A 22374-nucleotide genomic window follows, 5' to 3' on the forward strand; every position below is an offset into this window, starting at 1 on the left:
CCGGCTCCCTGGACCTTCCCAGCATGCGCATGCGCGGGGTCCCGGATGCTGACCCAGTCGGTGGAAAGCGCGCGGTGCGGCAGCCATGGCGGCGCTTGGTCTTGCGGCGAGTGGTGGCAATTGGTTTTCGGCTTTGGCGCTCGGGGTGACTCTTCTCAAATGCCTTCTCATCCCCACCTAGTAAGGGGCCCGCGCGGCCAGGGGCTGGGCAAGGAGGCCCGCGGTCGGTCAGGGCGGGAGAGAGACGTGTGGATGACTCCAGGTGGGAGCAGGAAAGGGAACTTGGAATGGTGAAATCGCCGCTTCGTCTTCACTAAGCTCCCCATCCTGCCTAGTGATTGTTACTTAACCTTGTAACTCGATTTTAGCCCTGGAAGTCTGGGTTCAGGCTAGGCGTTCTCTTACTTGAACCTTGTCTGAGCCTCAGGGTCCTTCCTCATCCCGAATGTGCAGAATAAGGACACGCGCCTCCACTGTTCGCTCAGCGGGCGTCCATCAGCTTCCTGCAGCGCTAGGCACTGCTCTCAGCCCTGGAGATGCCGGGGGAGGAAGGCATCTCCCGCCCTTGCATGGGGGGAGTTGGTGGGCTCAGATAGACAAACACAAAGGTCTAAGGTTGTGACGACCGGACAGGTCTGTACAACTCTTTTAGGAAGTGATGTTTGAGTTAAAATCAGAAGAATGAAAAAGCAGCAATGTGAAAAGCAGCTCAGACACAGGAAAGAGCAAGTTCAAAGGCCCTGTGGTAGGGAAGAACTCGGCATTTTAGGAACAGAGAGTGGCCATTGTGGCTCAAGAGCAGTAAGTGGCCCTGACCGGTTTGGCTCAGTGGATAGAGTGTCCGCCTGAGGACTGAAGGGTCCCCGGTTCGATTCCGGTCAAGGGCATGTACCTTGGTTGAGGACACATCCCCAGTAGGGGGCCTGCAGGAGGCAGCTGAATCGATGTTTCTAACTATCCCTCTCCCTTCCTCTCTATAAAAAAATCAATAAAATATATATACTTTTTAAAAAGAGCAGTAAGTGAGGTAGGCAGGGTCAGATAACAGGGTTAGACTGAAGTGTAAAAATGGATGCAAGGTTCTGGCCAGTGTGGCTCAGTGGGTTGGCCCCTGCACCAGAAGGTCTCATGTTCAATTCCCTGTCAGGGCACTTACTGGGGTACCTACCTCTGTTGCAGGTTCAATCCCACCCCAATTAGGGTGATGGAGGAGGCAACCAATCAATGTTTCTCTCTCTCTCATACCCCCTCCCCCTCTCCTTCTCTCCCTCCCTCTTTTCCACTCTCTTTAAAAATCAATGGAAAAATATCTTTGGGTAAGGATTTTTTTTAAAAAAAAAGATGCATGACCAAGACTGAGAGCGAGGAAACCAATCAGAAAGCAACCACCAAGTGGTAATGTGTGTACAGTGGGTACTCAATATTTATGAATATTGGCTTCCATCTTCTCTTCATCCCTCCTAACTCCTCTCCCTTGACTTTCCCCCTCATTTCTTTTTCCCCTTCCTTCCCTGTTTAGGGTTTGGTTATTGGTATCCTTTGGTTCAAGCTCTTGATGACTTCTTGTTGATTTGAGTAGGGAAGAGTTGTATGTGTAGAACAGGGGTGGGCAAACTTTTTGACTCGAGGGCCACAATGGCTTCTTAAACTGGACCGGAGGGCCGGAACAAAAGCATGGATGCAGTGTTTGTGTGAACTAATATAAATTCAAAGTAAACATCATTACATAAAAGGGTACGGTCTTTTTTTGTTTGTTTGTTTTATTCATTTCAAACGGGCCCGATCCGGCCCGCGGGCCGTAGAATGTATGTCTGTACTGATGCGTATATGTAATTAGATACGCAGTGAAATGTGGATGTAGATTCAGCAAAGTGACTTATCAGGGACTTGGGGGAAAGAAGGGGTTGATCACTTGGACTTTCTGCAGAACTGGAAGCAAATGAGCATCTTTACATTTTAAAAGCAAATTGGAAAAATCTAAAATGTAGGAAATTCCTTTCAAATCAGAGTGAAAAGAGATTTTTTTAAAAACTGTAGGTTTGTGCATATAAGGTGATGTTTCTTACTTTTGTTACCTCAGCCTAGAAATGTGTCTTTAGGATTGTTACCTTGAATACTGCTCGTAGTACTGGTCCAGGATTAAGAACATACATGATTGTAGTTGATACTCTGCTTCTCAAAATGGGAACCTCTGGGAAGTGAGGTGGAAACTATAGGATAAATGTAAATCTATTCAGCAAATTGTATACTAACTGCTTTATTATGTACTAGTTACTATGGCGAGGCACTGGAGGCAAAGACAAAGGATATGGCCCCTAACCCTATAAAGGGTTTAGTAAGGAAAACAGTCCCAGAAACAAACCATTGCAAATATGTAATTGCATAATTATACTTGTGTTAAGTGTTATGAAGGAAAAGAATAGGATCCTATAAGGGGACTAACAAGAGGGACTTACTTTAGATTGGGTGTCAGGAAGGGCTCTGAAAACTGACATAATTGGAGGCCTGAAGACACAACAGTACATACGTATGCATTTCTATTGAATATATATAAATGGAATTGCTAGGTCATCGGGTCAGTTTTGAATTGTGATTTTGAAGAATCTGTAAGAAATTCTGGTGACATTGTCAGCAGGAAGTTTGTCAGCAGGAAGTTGGAGATGTGTGTCTCTGTAATTTAGGAAAGAGACCAAGGTTGTATATTGTGATCTGGGAGTCATTATTATACAGTTGATAATGGAACCTGTAAGTGTGAATAAGATTGTCCAGTAAGTTGCATAAAAAGAGGACCAAAAACTGAACCTAGGAGACCATCAATACTTATTCATCAATACTATTCATCAGTTTGGTGAATATTGGGATGGAAAGTACTGAAAGAGACTTAGAAGGAGTTGTCTGGGAAACTCAGGAAAGGATTGTCACTGTGGAAAGTTTGTGTAAAACATTTGAAAATGTAAAGCAGGTTTTGCTGCGGAACTGACTGTTGACTTTGGTGAGTGCTTAATTCAACAAGAATGTGTTGAGCCCATCCATGTATCAAGTGCTGTTCTAGATATGGAAAGGAGGTACAGCACTGGACCAAAAAATTTTTTTTTACTAAGGAGGGTAGAAAGGTAGCAGAACATGCCACTCCAAAATATGCCTCTTTGGCATAAGAATTACTTTGGACTGATTATTTTGAGAAACTGCAGACACAAGAGAAGCTCTGAAAACAGTAGAAGTTACCCTTTTGTAAGAGAAAAGGGGGCCTGTACTAGAAAGAGAACTATTACCTGAAATCACATTTTCACCAAAAAGATATCTGCCTGGCTGGGCAACCTTTGTTTACCATACATTTCTCACCTTCCCATAAATTGCCTTTTTCCCTTTGAAAACCCAGACCCCTATCCTTTTACCTCAAGATGGCATATAAACTTCAACCACCTGGTGCCTTTGAGTGCCATATCTTTTGAGGCTCCTGTACATACCTCAATGATTAAAATTGGCTTTTCTTTTTGTCCTGCTAATCTGTCTTATGTCAATTTCATTCTTAGACCAGCCACAGAACCTAGGTTATAAGGGGAAATTTTTCTTCCCCTACGGGGAGAGTCGACTATATTTATACATAGTAAGGGGGCAAGCAGTAAACAGGGAGATGCTAGAGATGTGGGAAAGGCAAAAGCAGGAGCCTTTTGCATCTTCCCTGTCTGATGAGCTGCTCATCGTTGAAAATCTATACAGCTTGTATGTGCGGCCTTTTCCAGATAATGAATCTTGTTAGAGTTAGTTTGTAATAAGAGTACGTCACCTCTGAACAACAGACTGAGGACCTTCCTTTAGAAAATGTATGGGCTTTTGGTCAGCCCTTTAGATAACTCTGAGAACCGTTTCACTTAATTGTAGTTTCCCCATCTTTTTCAAAAGGTCTGGCCTCCAGATAAGTGGGGTGTTTCAGGATTATTGTAATACCTCTTTGTGTCTATAAAGGATAGTGAGTTGTGACTGTGTGGGGGTGTTGATCCATGTAAAAGCATAATGTCAGAAATGTGACATTGATAATTGACAAAATTTCATTTTTTTCATCTGATTGTTTTGAATAGTCATTCCACAGATTTTGAAGTACACCGAAACTGGCTAGCTATCACTCACAGTTTGCCAGTATCACGGTGGTATTATGAGGTAAGTTTCGATTTTCACCTTTTTTGGATTGTGTTTTTTTTTCAAGATATGTGAAATCATAAAGTATTATTGATATTAAAACAGTTTTCCATGTGGTCATAGGTCAAATAAATCTTTATAAAAAGTGTGTTCTTTCCTCAGTTCTTCTGCCCTCTGGCACTATTAGGGAATCCCTTTACTTCAAAATGCATTTACCAAACCATAAATTGGTAATTATAATATTTGCCACACCCTTTTTGAAAGCACATTGGATTGGTTTCAAAAACTGGGCTCTATGCCTGGCTCTGCCACAGCATAGAAAGTATATTTCATTTCTTTGAACCTTAGTTTCTCATCTGGCAAGTGAGGATTTGGCATGAATTATTTCTACAATCCTGTCTTTCCCTAATATTTTGCAATTTGTGAGGAAAGAAATAATCAAATATGATGTGTAACATCTGGTAATAAACCATTCTCTTCTATTGTTATTTATAAAAACCATGTCTGTATTTTTATATCTGGTATGAATTACTAAATTGTATATGATACTCACTTTACAAATAGGGAAATTGCATCTCTGAGACAGAACTTGAACCCAAGCTAGTGAGTCATTGGTTATGCCATAGCTCTCTTTTTTGCATAGATGAATAGAACTATGTCATAATCAAGTTTATTATTCCACGGTTTTAGGTTAATTTCCTTTGTACTTTAGTTGATTCTAAGGAAATTGAAGATCAAACTTATGATACAAGTTTTGATGTTCTGCTCAATGTTAAAATAGAAATTGTTCTATTTGTGGCATATTTTAAATGCAGTTGTATTTCATGTGCTTTTTTAAAAACCAGAGAATCTCTGTATCCTCTTTGTTTATTCAGTTACTTAGGATATGTTCTATCTTCAATTTTTACTACAGGAAACTTCAGAGTGGACCTTAGACTACCCGCCTTTTTTTGCATGGTTTGAGTATGCCCTGTCACATGTTGCCAAATATTTTGATCAAGAGATGCTGAATATCCATAATCTGAATTATGCCAGCTCAAAGACCTTACTTTTCCAGAGATTTTCTGTCATCTTTACAGATATACTCTTTGTGTATGCTGTGCATGAGTAAGTCTGAGAATATCATTTTGTGTGGAAAATATTGAAGAAATAATTACAATATTAACTTATAACTCATTTGGGGGAAACAATGTCATATAATAGCAAATTTTAGAACAGTCCAAAACTGTGTTGTTGTGCTTTAAACTGCACAGTAAATCATTACAGTAAGCAGTGTCCCTGAATGTTGTGGAAGAAAAGGGGAGAGAAGGTCAGGTTACAAGGCAGAGGTAGAACCAGTTATTGTGAGTGTTGTGAAATGTAGTCCCAAGTAGAGTTCCAAGACCATTTCTCCTGTCCAAATGGCTCCATATGCTTTTCTTTCCTTCCCTGTAGCAGTCCCAACCCCCAACCCCCACTGGCTTCTGTGACCTGCCCTATTTTTTTCATTTCAGAGAGGAAGGAAGAGGGAGAGAGAGATAGAAACATCAATGATGAAAGATAATCGTTGGTCGGTTGCCTCCTGCATACCCCATACTGGGGATTGAGCCCACAACCCCAGCATGTGCCCTGACCGGGAATCGAACCGTTACCTCCTGGTTCGTAGGTTGACACTTACCACTGAGCAACACAGGCCAGGCACCTGCCCTGTTCTTTACACACATACATACAGCACACATACACTCATGCACACATATGCATTGTGCTAACCACCAATGGAATTTTCATCCTAGTAAACTCAAGAAATCATGGAATGCTTTTAGTTATTTGAATTCTTTCCTTCATGTTATATTTTTTTATGTTTTGTATCTTTTCCCTATAAATTAATTTTAAGTAGTTAAATACACATATTTAGAATGTTTTGCACAATGACATCCCAGTAGTAAGTTTCTGGTTAATGTTGGTTTCTATTGTCATAATACTTAGGCCTGCTGGTATGACTGTGACAGAGCAGTACCTGGTGTCCATTCGTTGACCCTTGTCATTACTAGTTCATTTCAGACTTCTAGACTGAACCCTCACTCACCCCATTTCAAGAAAGAGTCCCTTGGGAATGCTTTAACCTCTGCTAATTCTCATAGAGTAACTCCTGTGTGACAGCCTAATTTTCAATGTTTATGGCCTGGCAAGTGTTGAAAGGGAAGGTGATTAGTAATTCACTGCCTTTAACTCAAAATGTTTGAATTCAAGCTCCCAGGAAAAATATGTGCAGGCAGAAAGAGAGAGTGAGTCAAGTTCAAGTCCATCTGCAATGCAGAGAGAGCAGTTAAATAAGATAAAAATTGTTGAAATCTATGTGCCAGTTCCCAGAACCAGGCACTATGTGTAGATTAGTCACTTAACTTTCTGAATTACCTGTAAGGTTACTATCTCTTTTTATGAGGAAACTTGAGTATGCCAGTATGTGCCCTGACCAGGAATTGAACTGGCAACCTTTCGGTGCACAGGATGACACTCTAACCAATGGAAATGCACCAGCCAGGGCCTGGTCTGCATTTTTTACTCTAAAGGACTGAAAAAGTGTGTGTTCTAGTGTGTGTTCTCTCAATTTTCAAATTTGTTACTTTTGGGGGGTTTGGTGGCTTGTTTTTTCTTTTATGTTTTCATTATTATTATTATTCTATATAATAAAGGGCTAATATGCAAATTGTTCCCTTGGGTGGGAGTTTGGCTGACTGCGAGTTCAACCAGGGGGTGGGGCTGGCCCACCAACCTTTTGCCTACCCTCACCCCAGCCACCCGATCTGGCCAGCCGGACCCTACCCGTGCACGAATTTGTGCACCAGGCCTCTAGTTAAATACAAAGACTTTGTTCCAAATCAGCATAGCTGAGAAAGAGACAGGGAACCACCCCTGAGGGATTTGTTTCCACTATCACCTTTTAAAGCAGTCAAAAATGGCATGGACAGTTTTATTAGCAGTGGCTAATGAAATGTACCAGACTGTATCACACTGTACTCTTTAGAAGTATTGTGATGTTCTAATGAAGATCAAAGTTGTTTATGATTCTTTTCTGGTGTTTCAATGTAGGTGCTGTAAATGCATTGATGGGAAAAAAGCAGGTAAAGAGCTTACAGAGAAGCCAAAGTTTATTCTGTCAGTATTACTGCTGTGGAACTTTGGGTTGTTAATTGTGGACCGTATCCTTGACATTTTATGTACTATTCCTTTATTCTGTTATATATTAATTATAAGATTCTTTTTATATTGGTGATTCTGAAACATAAGCTGCTTTTGGAAAATGGGTGTGAGGTGGGTTAGTGGGTTCCCAAAACTGTAGTCTGTGCCCAGCTTTACCAAGCTCTGGTTGTTAACAGCACTTTGTCCCTGAAAATTTAGTGGTGATATGTGATAACCAATTAAACCAAAAGTAAAGCAATATACTAAATTTGTTAACTGTCTTTAGATTAATCTAATACATAGTTATTAAACAGTTTTGTAATACATTAGTCTAATACCTTTTATAGGAAAGAGCATATCATAGTGTTACATATGGGAACAGACAGGCCTTCATGCTTTCTGCCAGCTTGGCTTACCACATATTAATGAGCAAAGTTCTGAAATCTTAATAACAGAAGCCTAATTTTTATAGTTTTCATAGAAGTAGCCTGGTGTGGAGGAAAACACCCAGACTTTGGTTCAAATTTGATCTGAACTCAAATCCTGGTTATGTCATCATAGTAGCTTTAGGCCATGAATAGATTAATGTCGCTGAGCTCAGTCTACCTTACAGGTTCATTGTGAGGCTTAATAAGATTGTACAGACAATCCTCGGGTTACGTCGGACTCGACGTATGTCATTTCATGGTTACCTTGCCATCTCCCATTTATTTATAAAAAAAAAAAAAAAGTTCCGTCATTTCGACGTCTGTACGTATGTGCTTTATGTTTTTTACTATTTATTTACCACAAGTAAAGGTCAGGAATTGTTATCTTTAAACTTTTTTTACTGTTTCACTTCATTACTTATGTGTATGTGCTCCATGTGAGTAATGTGAGTGCTTATGTAGGTGGGTTCCAACTTAAGGCGAAAATCGCGTTACATCACGCCATAGGGACGGATCTCCGATGTAACCCGAGGACCTACTGTATATGTACTATGAAACAGTGGGCGCTGCATGCTAGTGGCCCTTCCTTTCTCATCCCTAATTTAAAAAAAACAAAAACATTTTGCCCCTTAGCTGCTAGATCTTTAAGGTAGAAAAACATGGGAAAGTTTTCTTGTTTTTTCTTAAATATAAATCTTAATTTAAGAGTTTGTCCAGGGTTTGACTTGTTTATAGAAACACATTTATGAGAAGTCCAATCCAGTAGTAATATTTTTGTCTTTAATTTATCTATTAAGAAAGCATTTTTAGTTTTTAAACTCAGTCTGCTGGCAAGGTTCATTAGGAATTTGGTATCCTTTGTTGTCTTTCCTTGACCTAATTTCAGATATCCATTTCCAATACAATGGTTTTTTAATGGGATTAATGCTACTCTCCATTGCTCGATTATTTCAGGTAAACAAAATAGGCTAATTAGATTTTTCTCCTTTAAGTTTGCTTTTTAATAGAGGCAATAATATAGTGACTGGTGGGTCCATTTATTTGACCAACTGTTTTGAGTTACCAACAACTTTTATTGAGTATTTTTCACAAATTTCATCTTCTCTTTTGACAATTTTCTTCATGTTACAGATGAGAAAACTGTATTCTTAAAAACTTGTTAGAGTATGACAGTCCTGAAATGAATTGAGTTTCTACATGTGGTTGGGATCATGTACCTAGGAATGAAATCTTCAGCAGTTTTTATAATGTAATAACTATTATGGTGGGGCTTTACCATCAGAAGCATGTGGTGTAGTGTAACGGAGGGTATGGGATTTGGAATCAGAAAACCTGAGTTGAAATCCTGACTAACCCTAATATGTTGTGTGACTCACACAGGGATTACCAAATGCCTCAACTACTTCAGATTAGGTGCATTATATGTAATATCTTATTGAACAATCCTTGCAACTTGGCAACAGATAGGCCTTCATGCTTCTGTGAGGTTGTTATAATTATTAGTCTCCTTTTTATAGAGGAAGAAATCAGAAATTCATATTTTTGGGCCATCCCTCTGTACACTGAATCAGAATCTCTGGGATTGTGGTTTAGGACTCTCCAGGGAATTTATATAAACTGTTAGGTTTGGAGACCATTAACCCAATACAAGTCATTTAACCCTCTCAGCCTAAGTTTTCTCATTCATAAAATGAAATTTGCCCTTTGTTACAGTTTTATTTGTAAAATGGGGTTAACTACCTCACATGGACTTTGGAAAGATCACATTTGATAATCTTTTTTAAAGTTATTTGGCAACTATAAATATCTGGATAAGTGTTGTTGTTTTTTAAGCCATAAAAAGCCACAAAGTACTTAGAACATAATTGGTGTTCAGTGCATGATTGTTGAATAGCTGTTGAACAAATAAACTAAAGTTTAGCTATAGAACCAGCAAGACCTTCTCTGAATCTTAAATAAATTATAAAATTGGTGAAAAGAGATCTGGAAGCATCTTATTCTTTTTCCTTATCATTCCCAACTCATCTATTCTAGACCACACCTGACGAGACAGTGAGAGAAGGAACCTGGCCTTTCATGGTCCCTTTGACAGTTTCCTTTGCTGAACCCCAGGATATTATCTCATTTGATCCTTCCAAAATTCCTGTGAGGTAGGTAGAGTTCACACTTCTTCTTCTTTTTTTTTTTTTTTAAATATATTTTATTGATTTTTTACAGAGAGGAAGGGAAAGAGATAGAGAGCTAGAAACATCGATGAGAGAGGAACATCGATCAGCTGCCTCCTGCACATCTCCTACTGGGGATGTGCCCACAACCCAGGTACATGCCCTTGACCGGAATCGAAGCTGGGACCTTTCAGTCCGCAAGCCGACGCTCTATCCACTGAGCCAAACCAGTTTTGGCGAGTTCACACTTCTTTAGTTATAGTCAACTCGGTTTGTTTGTTAGTTTTTTAATCAGAATACCGTTAGTTCTTTTAGGTAGTTTGTTAGGATCAAGTATTATCCTTGATGCCTTCAGCCTGATAGTACTATATTAAATTACCTGATCTATAGTTTAAGAGTTAAATAATTTTTTGGTAGCATAGCATTATGTTTATTCATTTATACTCTCATCCCTAGCTCCTCTAGAAATCAGCTAGAGCTATTGTAAAACTTTGTAAGGGTGGGAGGGCAGGGTAATTTAATTCTCTGGGCTTTAGTTCCTTAGGGAAAATGTGTAGTGTGTTGTTAAGATGATGTATCCTGAGCTTCAGCATCAAGCTTAGAACTTAATAAATATATGTTGAAATAAGGAATTTTTGAACCCACTAGATTCATATACTGGAATTACTTGCCTGTGTTTACCTTATATTGCATGTAGAATTTTGCCTAAATTTTTAAAAATTTATTTTAATTTAAATCTTATACAAAAGTAGAGAAAATAGCATAGTAATCTATACACACAAAGGATTAATTTGAAACACATCTAAGACATTGTATTTCATTTGTTAAGTATTTCAAAATAGATGTTTTAAAATATATATATTTTTTATTTTACACACTTTATTTTCCTCACACTGCCTTATGATCTTGTATGCAACACCTAGTTGTCTGAGATGGGGAAATTATAAAAGTCATGTACTCTGAATTTTCAGCATTATGTTCGTTCACAAGAACAAAAAGGATTTGATTTTAATATCTTTAAAATATTTTTATTTTTAAAAATTGTGGTAAAAAAGCACAACATAAAGTTTATCAACTTAATCAATTTTAAGACAGTTCAGTAATGTTAAGTATATTCACATTATTGTGCAACCATCTCTGGTGTTCTTTATTGTGTAATACATTTTATTTATTTAAATAATTTTATATTTATAGAAAAGTTACAAAGAGAATTCCCATACCCCTGCCCATTTCCCCTAACGTTAACATCTTATGTAACTATGGTATGGTTATTAAAACTAAGAAACCAATTTTAGTACATTCAGATTTCACCAGTTTTTCCACTAATGTCCTTCTTCTGTTCTAGGATCCAATCCAGGATACTACATTACTGCATTTAATTTACTCTGAATTTTAAAGTGATATTCCCTTTTAAATCTCCTAGAAAAGGCATATGGAAGGAGCACTTCTCTTTGCTGTTCTCCTACATTTCAAGCACATTTACCTCTACGTAGCACCAGCTTATGGGATATATCTGCTACGATCTTACTGCTTCACTGCAAATAAACCAGGCAAGTTTTAGTGGAATAGCAAAACCTCCTATATTTTAATTTGTCTTGATTTGGTGGCTTGCTTGGTAAGAGGGTCTGATGAAGCACATTGGTCCTATAACCTCTTTACCCATTCTGACTTTCCTCTGCTCTTGCCACATCATGAAATTGGTGTACTGTCGGGATCCCTCCAGGTTTACAACATGGTATAAGTTATGATTTCCCGTGCTCCTGGTTAATGAGAATGTTCCTTTTCTGTAGATGGGTCTGTTCGATGGAACAGTTTCAACTTCGTCCGCCTTATTTCCCTGGGACTGATCGTTTTTCTAGTTTCTGCCCTGTCATTGGGTCCTTTTCTAGCCTTGGTAAGCCTCTTATTTTTTTATAAAATAATACATGTTTTTTGCTGCTGCTGTTGTCGTTTAGAAAAATAATAAATTATAAAATAGGCAAAACTAGTCCTTTCTTACCCCTCTTTAGTATGACTCTCCAAATATAAGGATGGTATTCCTTGAGTCATTTTTGTGCATCTTCAGATATCTGTATGTTTAACTACATGTCACACATAGTCGATCATCATTATTCATAGATTTTGTATTTGCTAGCTTGCCTACTTGCTAAAATTTATTTGTAACCCCAAAAATCAATACTTGAAGCACTTTCATAGTCATTAACTGACAGCATTCTAAAGTGCCTAGAATGTTAGAGATGTTCAACAAATATTTTTTTCCCTTCTTCCCTCACCCTGAATTCAACTAATTAACTTTAATTCCTGCTAAAACTGGAGAGCACTACATTTTTTGTAGTCTTCCCTGCTCTCACCTTCTCTTCAGTAGAGTTGGACACACTGCAGTCTTTCTCCTTTGCAGCTCATAAATTCTTCCATTATTATACTTATAATATGTTGGACTGGTGTTCAAAGTACTTTCTCGTATCTTGTCCTACTGAACCAATGAGAAGGTTAAACAAAAGAGGTTCTGTGACCTGCTCAAGATCATACTACTTACTTGGAGGAACAAAGACTGGAACTCAGACCTCATAACTTCCTATACACTGTGCCATAGACATAGTACTCTTTTTGAATTTGGGAAAGATTGATCACTGTTTAATCTCTTTTCAACAGAACCAGCTGCCTCAAGTCTTTTCCCGACTCTTCCCTTTCAAGCGGGGCCTCTGCCATGCATATTGGGCTCCAAACTTCTGGGCTTTGTACAATGCTCTGGACAAAGTGCTGTCTGTCATCGGTATGATAGCAAGCTTTCTTACTTAGACTCTGAATATTGAAAGGACTGGTCACATTGGGAAATGAAAAAACCTGTTTTGTGTTTTGAATGAGGTTGAACTGTTTGTTCTCCAGCCCTGCATTTCAGCTTTCTGAATGAACAGGGGAGTGGTTCTAGGGACTGAGGCTTCGGTGCAGTAAACAGATTGCACGTCTTATAAAAGCTCTTCGTGGCAATGAGGTTGTTGACCCTTTCCTTGAGGGGAAAAATAAAATATTTAGACATTTTTAAAAGGTAATTGTGCCTTAAGTAGGACATTAATAGTTAACCCTACTTTTAAACTTTAATATGGGAAGAAGCAGGATGGAAGAATGTGTAAGTTATGACTCTAAGTATTAAACCAATAAGGAAATGATAGCCATGCATTTTAGCAAGAGATGAGAAGACATGGAAAACCTAGGCTATATTTTTAAGTTTGGGTTGTGATAAAAAATAATTTATACCTTGAGTTGATTCTACCAAAAATAAGTCACTTTGGAGTAACTCACAGTCTTCATTTGTGAATACAGCTAGCTCAATAGCAAGTAGTAGGATTGAGAGAAAGTACACAAACTTTTTCTGTAATGGGCCAGATAGTAAATATTTTAGGCTTTGCAGATCACATAGGTGTTTTGTTTGTTTGTTTACAACCGATAAAATGTAAAATCATTCATAGCTTCAGGGCCATGCAAAACCAGGTCATAGGCTGGATGTGGCCCCCAGGCTAGGGCCGGGGTTTACCAGCTCCTAATCTAGAATCTGATTACTTAGTTAGACGCCCACCTGCATAAATTGCTGGCTGCGTGGCACTGGGCAAGTCATTTGATTCCTCTAGTCTTGTTTTACTGTAATAAGGAGATAATAGTACTTTACCTATTTCCATGAAGCATGCTGTGTGAAACAAATGCAACAATAAAGAAATGCTAGGTTGTCAGTAACAGGAGCTTTGGAACCAGACAGAACTGGGATCATTTCTACCACCTATTAGTGGTGGCTTTGGGCAAGTTACTCCATTTCTGTGTCCCTCAGGGGCTAAAAGTAATGGCTATAAATCCCTTGTCACATGATAAATGCTCAATGCATGGGGGCTATTGTAGGAAATCATAATTTGGTGCTATCCTTCACCCACTGTGAATCTAGCCTTGATGTACATAGCATTCTTAAAGAGTAATTTCTTTTTTAAAAATGTTTTGTAATTGATTTATAAAAAGAGCAGAAGTGAGAGAGAGAAGTACACATCAATTTGTTGTTCCACTTACTTATGCATTTATTGGTTGCTTTTTGTGTGTACCCTGACTGCGGATGGAACATGCAACCTTGGTGTATCAGAACAACGCTCTGGCAACTGAGCTTACCTGGTCATGGCAGTAATTTCTTAACATATTTCAAAAAATCTTTGAGTAACCAGTATGGGATGAGGTACAAGGGCCACTTGCCTTATCTGAGTCAGGAAACTGCTGACTTACTTTGGGTTTTTTGTTTTGTTTTGTTTTAATACATTTTTTTAAAATATATTTTTTATTGATTTTTTTACAGAGAGGAAGGGAGAGGGATAGAGAGTTAGAAACACCAGTGAGAGAGAAACATCAATCAGCTGCCTCCTGCACATCCCCTAATGGGGATGTGCCCACAGCCAAGGTACATGGCCTTGACTGGAATCAAACCTGGGACTCTTCAGTCCCCAGGCCAATGCTCTATCCAGTGAGCCAAACCAGTTAGGGCTGTTTTAATACATTTTTATTGATTTCAGAGAGGAAGGGAGAGGAAGAGATAGAAACATCTATGATGAGAGAGAATCATTGATCAGCTGCTTCCTGCATGCCCCCTACTGGAGATCAAGTCCACAACCCAATCATGTGCCCTTGACTGGAATTGAACCTGGGACCCCGCAGTCCACAGGCCAACGCTCTATCCACTGAGCCAAGCCGGCTAGGGCTGCTGACTTACTTTATACATCTGTCTTAAAGATGTCTTACATGAGAAGACTGTGGGGCAGATTAGTCTGTGTTTCAGGGACATAGTTATTGGCTTTAAGAGAGAATAGGCTGAAGGAAAAGGGAAGAGGTGAATGACAGAAAATATTTTGGTAGTATATATCTTCCCCATATTCCACTGATTTTCAGTGGCATTAGGTAGAACTATGTAGGTGCTCAGACTGCCCCGCCTGTCCTATTAGCTTGTTTGGAATAGGGCTTATATCATCCTCCTTAGACTTGGTTCACTTAATAAGTATTTCTTGAACTCCAAAGTGCTTGGAGTAGGAATGAATTACCATTTCTGCCTTTAAGTACCTCCCTGTACAATAGAGGAAATGAGTGTGTAAACAGATACAGTGCAGTGTGGTGAACACTAGATAGAGACTTGTACAAGATATACCTGACCCATGAGAAAATCAGCTTTATTTCTTGATTGAGAAGCTTCCTCAGATGAATAAGTGAATTAGGAGTTAACTCTGCAAAGTGAGGAGGCCATTCTAAGCAAAGTGAGTACCATGTACCAAGGGGATGTAAGTGTTGAGAGGGGTATGTCAGTTCATTGTGGCCAAGTCGCATTTAAGAAAATGGAGGAGATAGGCTGGAGAAGCAGGAAGGAGCTAGATCCTAGAAGACACTACACCATGCTTAGGAACATGAACTTCATGCTGGAGGCAATGAAGGATTCAGAGCTGGAGTGTGACATAGTCAGACTTGTATTTCAGAAACTTCATTTTAGAGGAGAGGCAGATTGCTGTTCGTGGTGCCTGCCTGTTAAGGTGCACAGACTTCCTGTCCCAATGCAGACAGCTGCCTCAAATGGTATAATCTCAAGACCAGCAGCATTTTAGGTAGACTAGCACAGAACTGAATTAATGAAATCTTAACTTTGAACTAGTTGTAAGATTTCGTAGCTTATTTTTTCCTCAAGGAATTGTTTGGTAAAATATGGTGTGCCATTGATCAAAACAAAGTAAAATGTCTACTTGCTGTGTAGGTTTAAAATTGAAACTTCTTGATCCCAACAAGATTCCTAAGGCCTCAATGACAAGTGGTTTGGTTCAGCAGTTCCAACACACAGTCCTTCCTTCAGTGACTCCCTTGGCCACCCTCATCTGCACTCTGATTGCCATATTGGTAAGAATTCACACATGGTACTCATTTCTTGAGTTTTCTCTGTGTGTGTTTTTTTGTGTGGCTGGTTAAATTTCAGCTTCCAGTTTGTTCAACCACAGCATGAATTCCATGGTCGTACCCCTGCTGCAGATTGAGACATCTTAGCAATTCATAGGTCCTTCCCAGAAGGAGGGATCATTAGTAAAGCTCTGTGAGAGAGAATCTCTGTGAGAGAGACTCTTAGATGATCTGTTCACCTTGGGATGAGGGCAAAGAAAAGCCCACGGAGAAAGGGGCATGGGCCACGCTGTGGGGAGAGAGGAAGATGCTTGTAGTCATGATAGCCCAGATTTACCATTCCCATGGCTAAGTGACCCAAAATCCAAAGTTGTCTGGAATGCCTGGATATTGATGATGACGGAGTCAACATTTTTGTAACTTGACCTCTAGGTTCAGTGACTATTAACTAATTATGAAGATTTAATAGGGTTATACTGGCCATCCTAGAATTTAGTTATCATTTCTTACTAATTTTGATGAATTCTATATACTGAATGCCGTTTTCTCTGAGTAGTTTTTATGTTAATTTTGTTGGACTGTTCACAAAGTGATGAATTATCCCAGTTTAATGGAGAATAGTCTTTTGATCTACTGTTTTTCAGAGATGATGCAAATGCACCTGAACAGTGTTTCTGTAATCCCTGTTTTAAATGATACTGAAGTTTTATCTTTGCCTGTTGTTTCTAGCCCTCTATTTTCTGTCTTTGGTTTAAACCCCAAGGGCCCAAAGGCTTTCTCCGGTGCCTGATCCTTTGTGCTTTGAGCTCCTTCATGTTTGGGTGGCACGTCCATGAGAAAGCCATACTTCTAGCAATTCTCCCAATGAGGTAAGCAGATAGCTCAGTCAGTCAGCATTTCTGGAATATTCACAGTGACATTATTGTTTTCTATTTGCTCTGTCCCTTTTTGACATGTTCAATGGGGTAGGCAAAGGCAAAGATGTATAGGAACAGGATTATACTAGAAAAGGGCAGGGATGCTTAACTTGGGATCTTTGCAACCTGTGAAGGTTCTGAGGTCTGCAAAATTGTGCATATTGTTCCTGGATATTTTGGTGTAAGGGGTACTGTGGTGATTTAAGAACCATGAATGACACCAGACGGTTACATCTGGATATTGAGCAGCAGCACGGTATGAAAAAAGCATAGGCTTTGGAAAGAAGGTCTGCTGTTCCTTGTTAAGTGTTGTTAGTTAAGGTAAGGATTGAGTCCATTATGCAATAATATCTAACATAGGTACAGCATTCAGAGTTTTCAGACCTGTTATTTTTGGGGCTTTCATCTTCTTTTTGCATTCTTTCTTTTGAGCCTCACATAAACCTTTAAGATAATTAGGATAAATGACTATCATCCCATATCTTAACATCTGCAAAAACTGGGGCTTAGAGAGTTCAAGTGACTTATTCAAAGTTACATAGCCAGCAAGTAGCAGAGTAGGACTAAAACCTGAATCTTAGGACGCTGAATCTCATATTTTCACTGTGCCATGCTAAAAAGGCATTTTAAATGCAGGAGTGTCCATTTTATATATAATGTAAAGTCAGTAGATGGATAGGTAGTAATTGAATTAGCATGGGTTTTTTTCCTTGAGGTTTTTGGTTTTATTTTTAATCCTGAGAGAAATCATTTAAGCTCTGAAAGAATATTAAGCAAATTTGTCAGGCCAGTATATGGCTTGTCTGGGTTCATTTAGCGACTTAGAGTTTCCAAATTAAAAAATAGAGCAAAATTTCTAATGTCTTCAGTTAAAATTCCTACTGAACACCAGCAGGTTGCAGGGCAGTCCAAGAGAAGAGCTATAGGGTTGGAAATTAAATTCCCCAAGTTCGGTTTCCTGGCTACGTACCACTAGGCAGCTCCAATCCCACAATATCTCTTTTTTGGGAGCAGGCAGTTACTCAAGGAAGCAAGATCCTTTTTTTAATATTCCCCAATTCAGTGTGGTACGTTCTTCTATCAATTGCTTGAAGTTTCCCATTAAAAAATTAATATTTGCAATTGAGCCGGAACCGGTTTGGCTCAGTGGATAGAGCGTCGGCCTGCGGACTGAGGGGTCCCGTGTTCGATTCCGGTCAAGGGCATGTACCTGGGTTGCGGGCACATCCCCAGTGGGAGATGTGCAGGAGGCGGCTGATCAATGTTTCTCTCTCATCGATGTTTCTTACTCTCTATCTCTCTCCCTTCCTCTCTGTAAAAAATCAATAAAATATATTTTAAAAAAATATATTTGCAATTGAATTGGACTTGTAGCAAATATTAGTATGTTGTATTATGCCAGTTTTAGAAGTGGCAATAGATGCAATTTATTCAAACTATTTGAAAATGATAAGTTTCATTTGTTGTTTTAAGGAATTATTATGAGAATTTTTATTTTCAGCCTTCTGTCTGTGGGGAAAGCAGGCGATGCTTCAATTTTTCTGATTCTGACTACAACAGGACATTATTCCCTCTTCCCTCTGCTCTTTACTGCACCAGGTAAGCAGCTTCTTTTTAGAGCAGTAGGTTTGATTGCCATGCCCTTTTCATCAGGGCCTAGAGATCCATACTACCTGACTTAAACAACCTTAAAAGCTCTTAGGAGGAAAGGGCTCACCCATTCTCTCAAGTAAAACCTGTCCCTAATTCTCAGTACCTTTAGATATCACAGAAATGCACAATTAAATGCACAATTAAGCTCAAAAAGCGTTATTAGCACTATATAGTTGTGTCAGTGTGTTTATATGACCTAAAGTCTCATAAACCTTTTCCTTACCAACTAAATTATTGTCTGCTTTTTCTTTTCTTCTTCCAACAGAACTTCCCATTAAAATCCTACTCATGTTACTGTTTACCATCTATAGTATTTCCTCACTGAAGACTCTATTCAGGTAATCCAAAAAAGTACATTTAAAATTATATTTTCTCTTGTGAAATCTTTGCTCCTAAATGTGCAATAAGCCTTTTAAAAACTATTTTTACTAACAGTAATATAACATTATGAAAAATTAGCAAGTAAAGAGAGAAAATTACCCATAACCCCATCACTCTGACATGGCAACATGGGTCATATCTATAGTTTAGGGATTGAAACTTTGTGGCCCATGCACAGAAGTCGGTATTTTGTGGAAGAGCCACACTCAAGGGGCCAAAGAGCCGCATGTGGCTCGCGAGCCGCAGTTTGCCAACCACTGGTTTAGGGGAATATTTGAGGAGGGACTACCTAGCTCAAATTAAAACCTTTTATAAGAACTAAAAAATGTGCTGAAACCGGTTTGGCTCAGTGGATGGAGCATCGGCCTGCGGACTGAAGGGTCCCAGGTTCGATTCCGGTCAAGGGCATGTACCTGGGTTGCGGGCATATCCCCAGTAGGAGATGTGCAGGAGGCAGCTGATCGATGTTTCTCTCTCATCCATGTTTTTGACTCTCTATCTCTCTCCCTTCCTCTCTGTAAAAAATCAATAAAATATATTTTTTAAAAAAAAGAACTAAAAAATGGAATGTAAAATACGCATTATGAGTAAGACCACATAAATACAGATGCATAAAACTAAAAGATATAAAAATTCTTACATATCTTAGAATTATAGGTGGAATACAATCATTGATGGAATGTTTTGCTTTTCTAAACTTTATGAAATATCTGTAATAATTTTTAAAGCTTGTTTATGGTTCATATCTGATTGTGTTCATAAAACTCTATATATTTAATTATATTAAAACTTATTTATAACCATGTAACCCAGCAATTCCACTCTTAGGTATGCACCCAAAAAAAATTGAAAACGGGTACTCAGGCAGCTACTTGTACACCAATGTTCATTATAGCTTTATTCACAGTAACCAAAATGTGGAAATAACCCAAGTGTCCATCAACAAATGAATGGATAAACAAAATAGTGTATATATACATATATATGTATATGAATATTATTCAGCCAGAAAGAGGAATGAAGTTCTGATATCTGCTACAATATGGATGAACCATGAAAAATTAGGCCAAGTGAAATGAGCCAGACACAATAGGACTAATATTGTATGATTCCACTTATATGAAATATCTAGAATAGACAAATTCATAGAGACAGAAAGTAGATTAGAGATTATGGGAACAGGGGTGAGAGGGATTGGGAAGTTACTGTTTAACATTTCCAGAAATCCTGTTTGGGGTGATGAAAATGTTTTGAAAGTACAACTTGGTCAATATACTCAGTGCTACTGAATTGTATACTTTAAAATAGTAAAAATAAAATAGCAAATTTTATGTTATTTTACCAAAACAAAAAAATTATATATTGTTTGACATATTTTTACTCTAATATAACAGCATCCAGCCCTCTTTGCTCTTCCAATTGCATAGCTAATTCCCTCTCAGAGCTTCAGCTAAGTGACAGCAGAGGTAGATGATAATTGGGTATGCTTGGATTGTTGAGATAATATAATGGTATATCATTATCATTTTTTTTCTAAATGTGAAATTGGATGCACTCTTTTGACTTTGGCTTTGGTTTCAAGACAGCACAGATGGGAAGCTTTAGCTGAGAAATGTTTGCAAAACCAGAATGACTCATCTAAATCAAACCTTTCCTTTTTTCTTCAGGAAAGAAAAGCCTCTTTTTAATTGGATGGAAACTTTCTACCTCCTTGGCCTAGGGCCTCTGGAAGTCTTCTGTGAATTTGTATTCCCTTTCACCTCCTGGAAGCTGAAGTACTCCTTTCTCCCTTTGTTACTGACCTCAGCGTATTGTGCAGTGGGCATCACATATGCTTGGTTCAAACTGTATATTTCAGTATTGACTGACCCTCCTGTCAGCAAGACAAAGAAGCAATGAATAAAGAAACTGCTTGGATGTATTTCAAGCAATTATTTCATGGGAAATTAATCAGAACTTGAAGAAAGTTGCTGGTGGCATGAACCATTCAGTAGATCTGTTTGAGAACCATTCTTCAGACTTGGCCTTGCCCAGCCTAGCAACCTGATTGTCACCATGGTGAGAAGCCACTTGTCCTCCATAAGCAGTGAAATACATCCAGAACAAATCTTGCCTTTCCTGTTAAATTTGTCAGATCATTCAGACTGCTGTGCTTGCTGCAGGCAAGCAGGGAGTCTGATCAACAGAATTGATTATTTGTAGCCTGTGATAATCATTGTCAGGCTATAAAGCACAATTAAAATCATGTGCCAAGGAAGACATAAATAAAATACTATTTTATATTTCTACACAAAAACATTTTTGGAATGCACACAAGCAGATGGTGTACTGTCCCCATTCTGTAAACCTTGTTTCAGGAGATTTTTTTTTCCCATTGAAATTATACAATGACCATACTCACAAAGCTAGGTGGAATATTTAATGAATGATTTGGCCTGTCAGCAGAGATTACAAACCACATTTACTCTTATATTGAGTTAAGGATATCCTGTACGATTCATTTATTCTAACAGCAAGCACTATAAATTTGATCAAGTTGCCATTTCTCAGACTTTCCTCAACTGAGCAAGCTTAAGTGATTTGACAGCCTGTACTTGTCCTCACCCTTCCTTCAGCATATTTCATACACAGTTTTTATCCAGGGCCCCAGTTTGCCTCATATCTGCTTCACATTCAAATGCAGCCGACATTTATCTGGCTGACAATAGGAACTTGGACACATTTTTATTTGTCCATTATCCCCTTTTAGAGGATCAGAGAGACTCCAAGGTCATTGGCATCCTGGGATGCTAATCCAGCTATCCATCTCTTAAATTCACTCTGTTTTCCCAGACTGCTTTTGAGTCTCCTCGCAGGGACAAAGATGGGGTTTTGCCAAGGGTGTGTGGGAGGAGCCCCTCAAGCCTGTGTTCCTCACCACAGTGCCCTTTGCACCCTGTGCCCCAGCTGACCTAGCAACTCAGAGTTCCCAGCGTACCATGCTGTTTCGTACATTTGTTTTCTTTCATTCGTGCCCCTTACTCTTTCCTCTTTGCTGATTTTTCTACTCTGTCATCTGATTGTTCATACCTCAAGATTCAACTTAATTGCTACCATATCTATGAATATAAAGGTAGTACAGTGTAGTGATTAAGAATTGGGGCCCTGGAGTCAAACAGCCTGATTTAAATTCTGCCTCCATGATTTTTAAAAATCTAGCCATGCCCTAGCTGGTTTGGCTTAGAGGATAGAGCATCTGGATTTGATTCCCATCAGGGGCACTTACCTCGGTTATAGGCTCCTCCCTCACCCACGCCTGGGCGCAAGCCAGAGGCAACCAATGTGTTTCTCTCACATCGATGTTTTTCTGTCTTTCCCTCTCTCTTCCACTCTAAAAATAAATGGGAGCCCTAGCTGGTTTGGCTCAGTGGGTGGAGTGTTGGCCTGTGGACTGAAGGGTCCCAGGTTCAATTCCCGTCAAGGGCACATGCCTGGGTTGCAGGCTCAATCCCCAATAGGGGGCGTGCAGGAGGTAGCCAATCAGTGATTCTCATCATTGATGTTTCTATCTCTCCCTCTCTGAAATCAATAAAAATATATTTTAAAAAATAAAAATCAATGGGAAAATATCCTTGGGTGAGGGTTAAGAAAAAATCT

At 38.9% G+C, this 22374-nt stretch overlaps 1 protein-coding gene across 1 annotated transcript; it reads left to right on the plus strand.

The window, feature by feature from the left end:
• Positions 1-41: 41 nt before the first annotated feature.
• ALG8 (ALG8 alpha-1,3-glucosyltransferase) lies at positions 42-20659 on the plus strand. Its single transcript, XM_059708340.1, has 13 exons — positions 42-180; positions 4080-4158; positions 5051-5244; positions 7207-7316; positions 8611-8678; positions 11313-11439; positions 11680-11783; positions 12542-12662; positions 15651-15790; positions 16517-16656; positions 18206-18303; positions 18623-18695; positions 20406-20659. Exons 1-13 carry the CDS (start codon positions 86-88, stop codon positions 20635-20637), a joined length of 1581 nt encoding a protein of 526 aa, XP_059564323.1. The 5' UTR covers positions 42-85; the 3' UTR covers positions 20638-20659.
• Positions 20660-22374: the final 1715 nt, after the last annotated feature.

This window comes from Myotis daubentonii, chromosome 9 (genome assembly GCF_963259705.1).
Source record: "Myotis daubentonii chromosome 9, mMyoDau2.1, whole genome shotgun sequence".
Classification (NCBI taxonomy): domain Eukaryota; kingdom Metazoa; phylum Chordata; class Mammalia; order Chiroptera; family Vespertilionidae; genus Myotis; species Myotis daubentonii.

Coding starts and splice junctions, on each gene's coding strand:
- ALG8 (XM_059708340.1), top strand. CDS start 86: ATGGCGGCGCTTGGTCTTGCGGCGAGTGGTGGCAATTGGTTTTCGGCT. Junction 7,317..8,610: donor TGGGTTGTTAATTGTGGACC/GTATCCTTGACA, acceptor ACCTAATTTCAG/ATATCCATTTCCAATACAAT. Junction 16,657..18,205: donor CTAGCAATTCTCCCAATGAG/GTAAGCAGATAG, acceptor TTTTATTTTCAG/CCTTCTGTCTGTGGGGAAAG.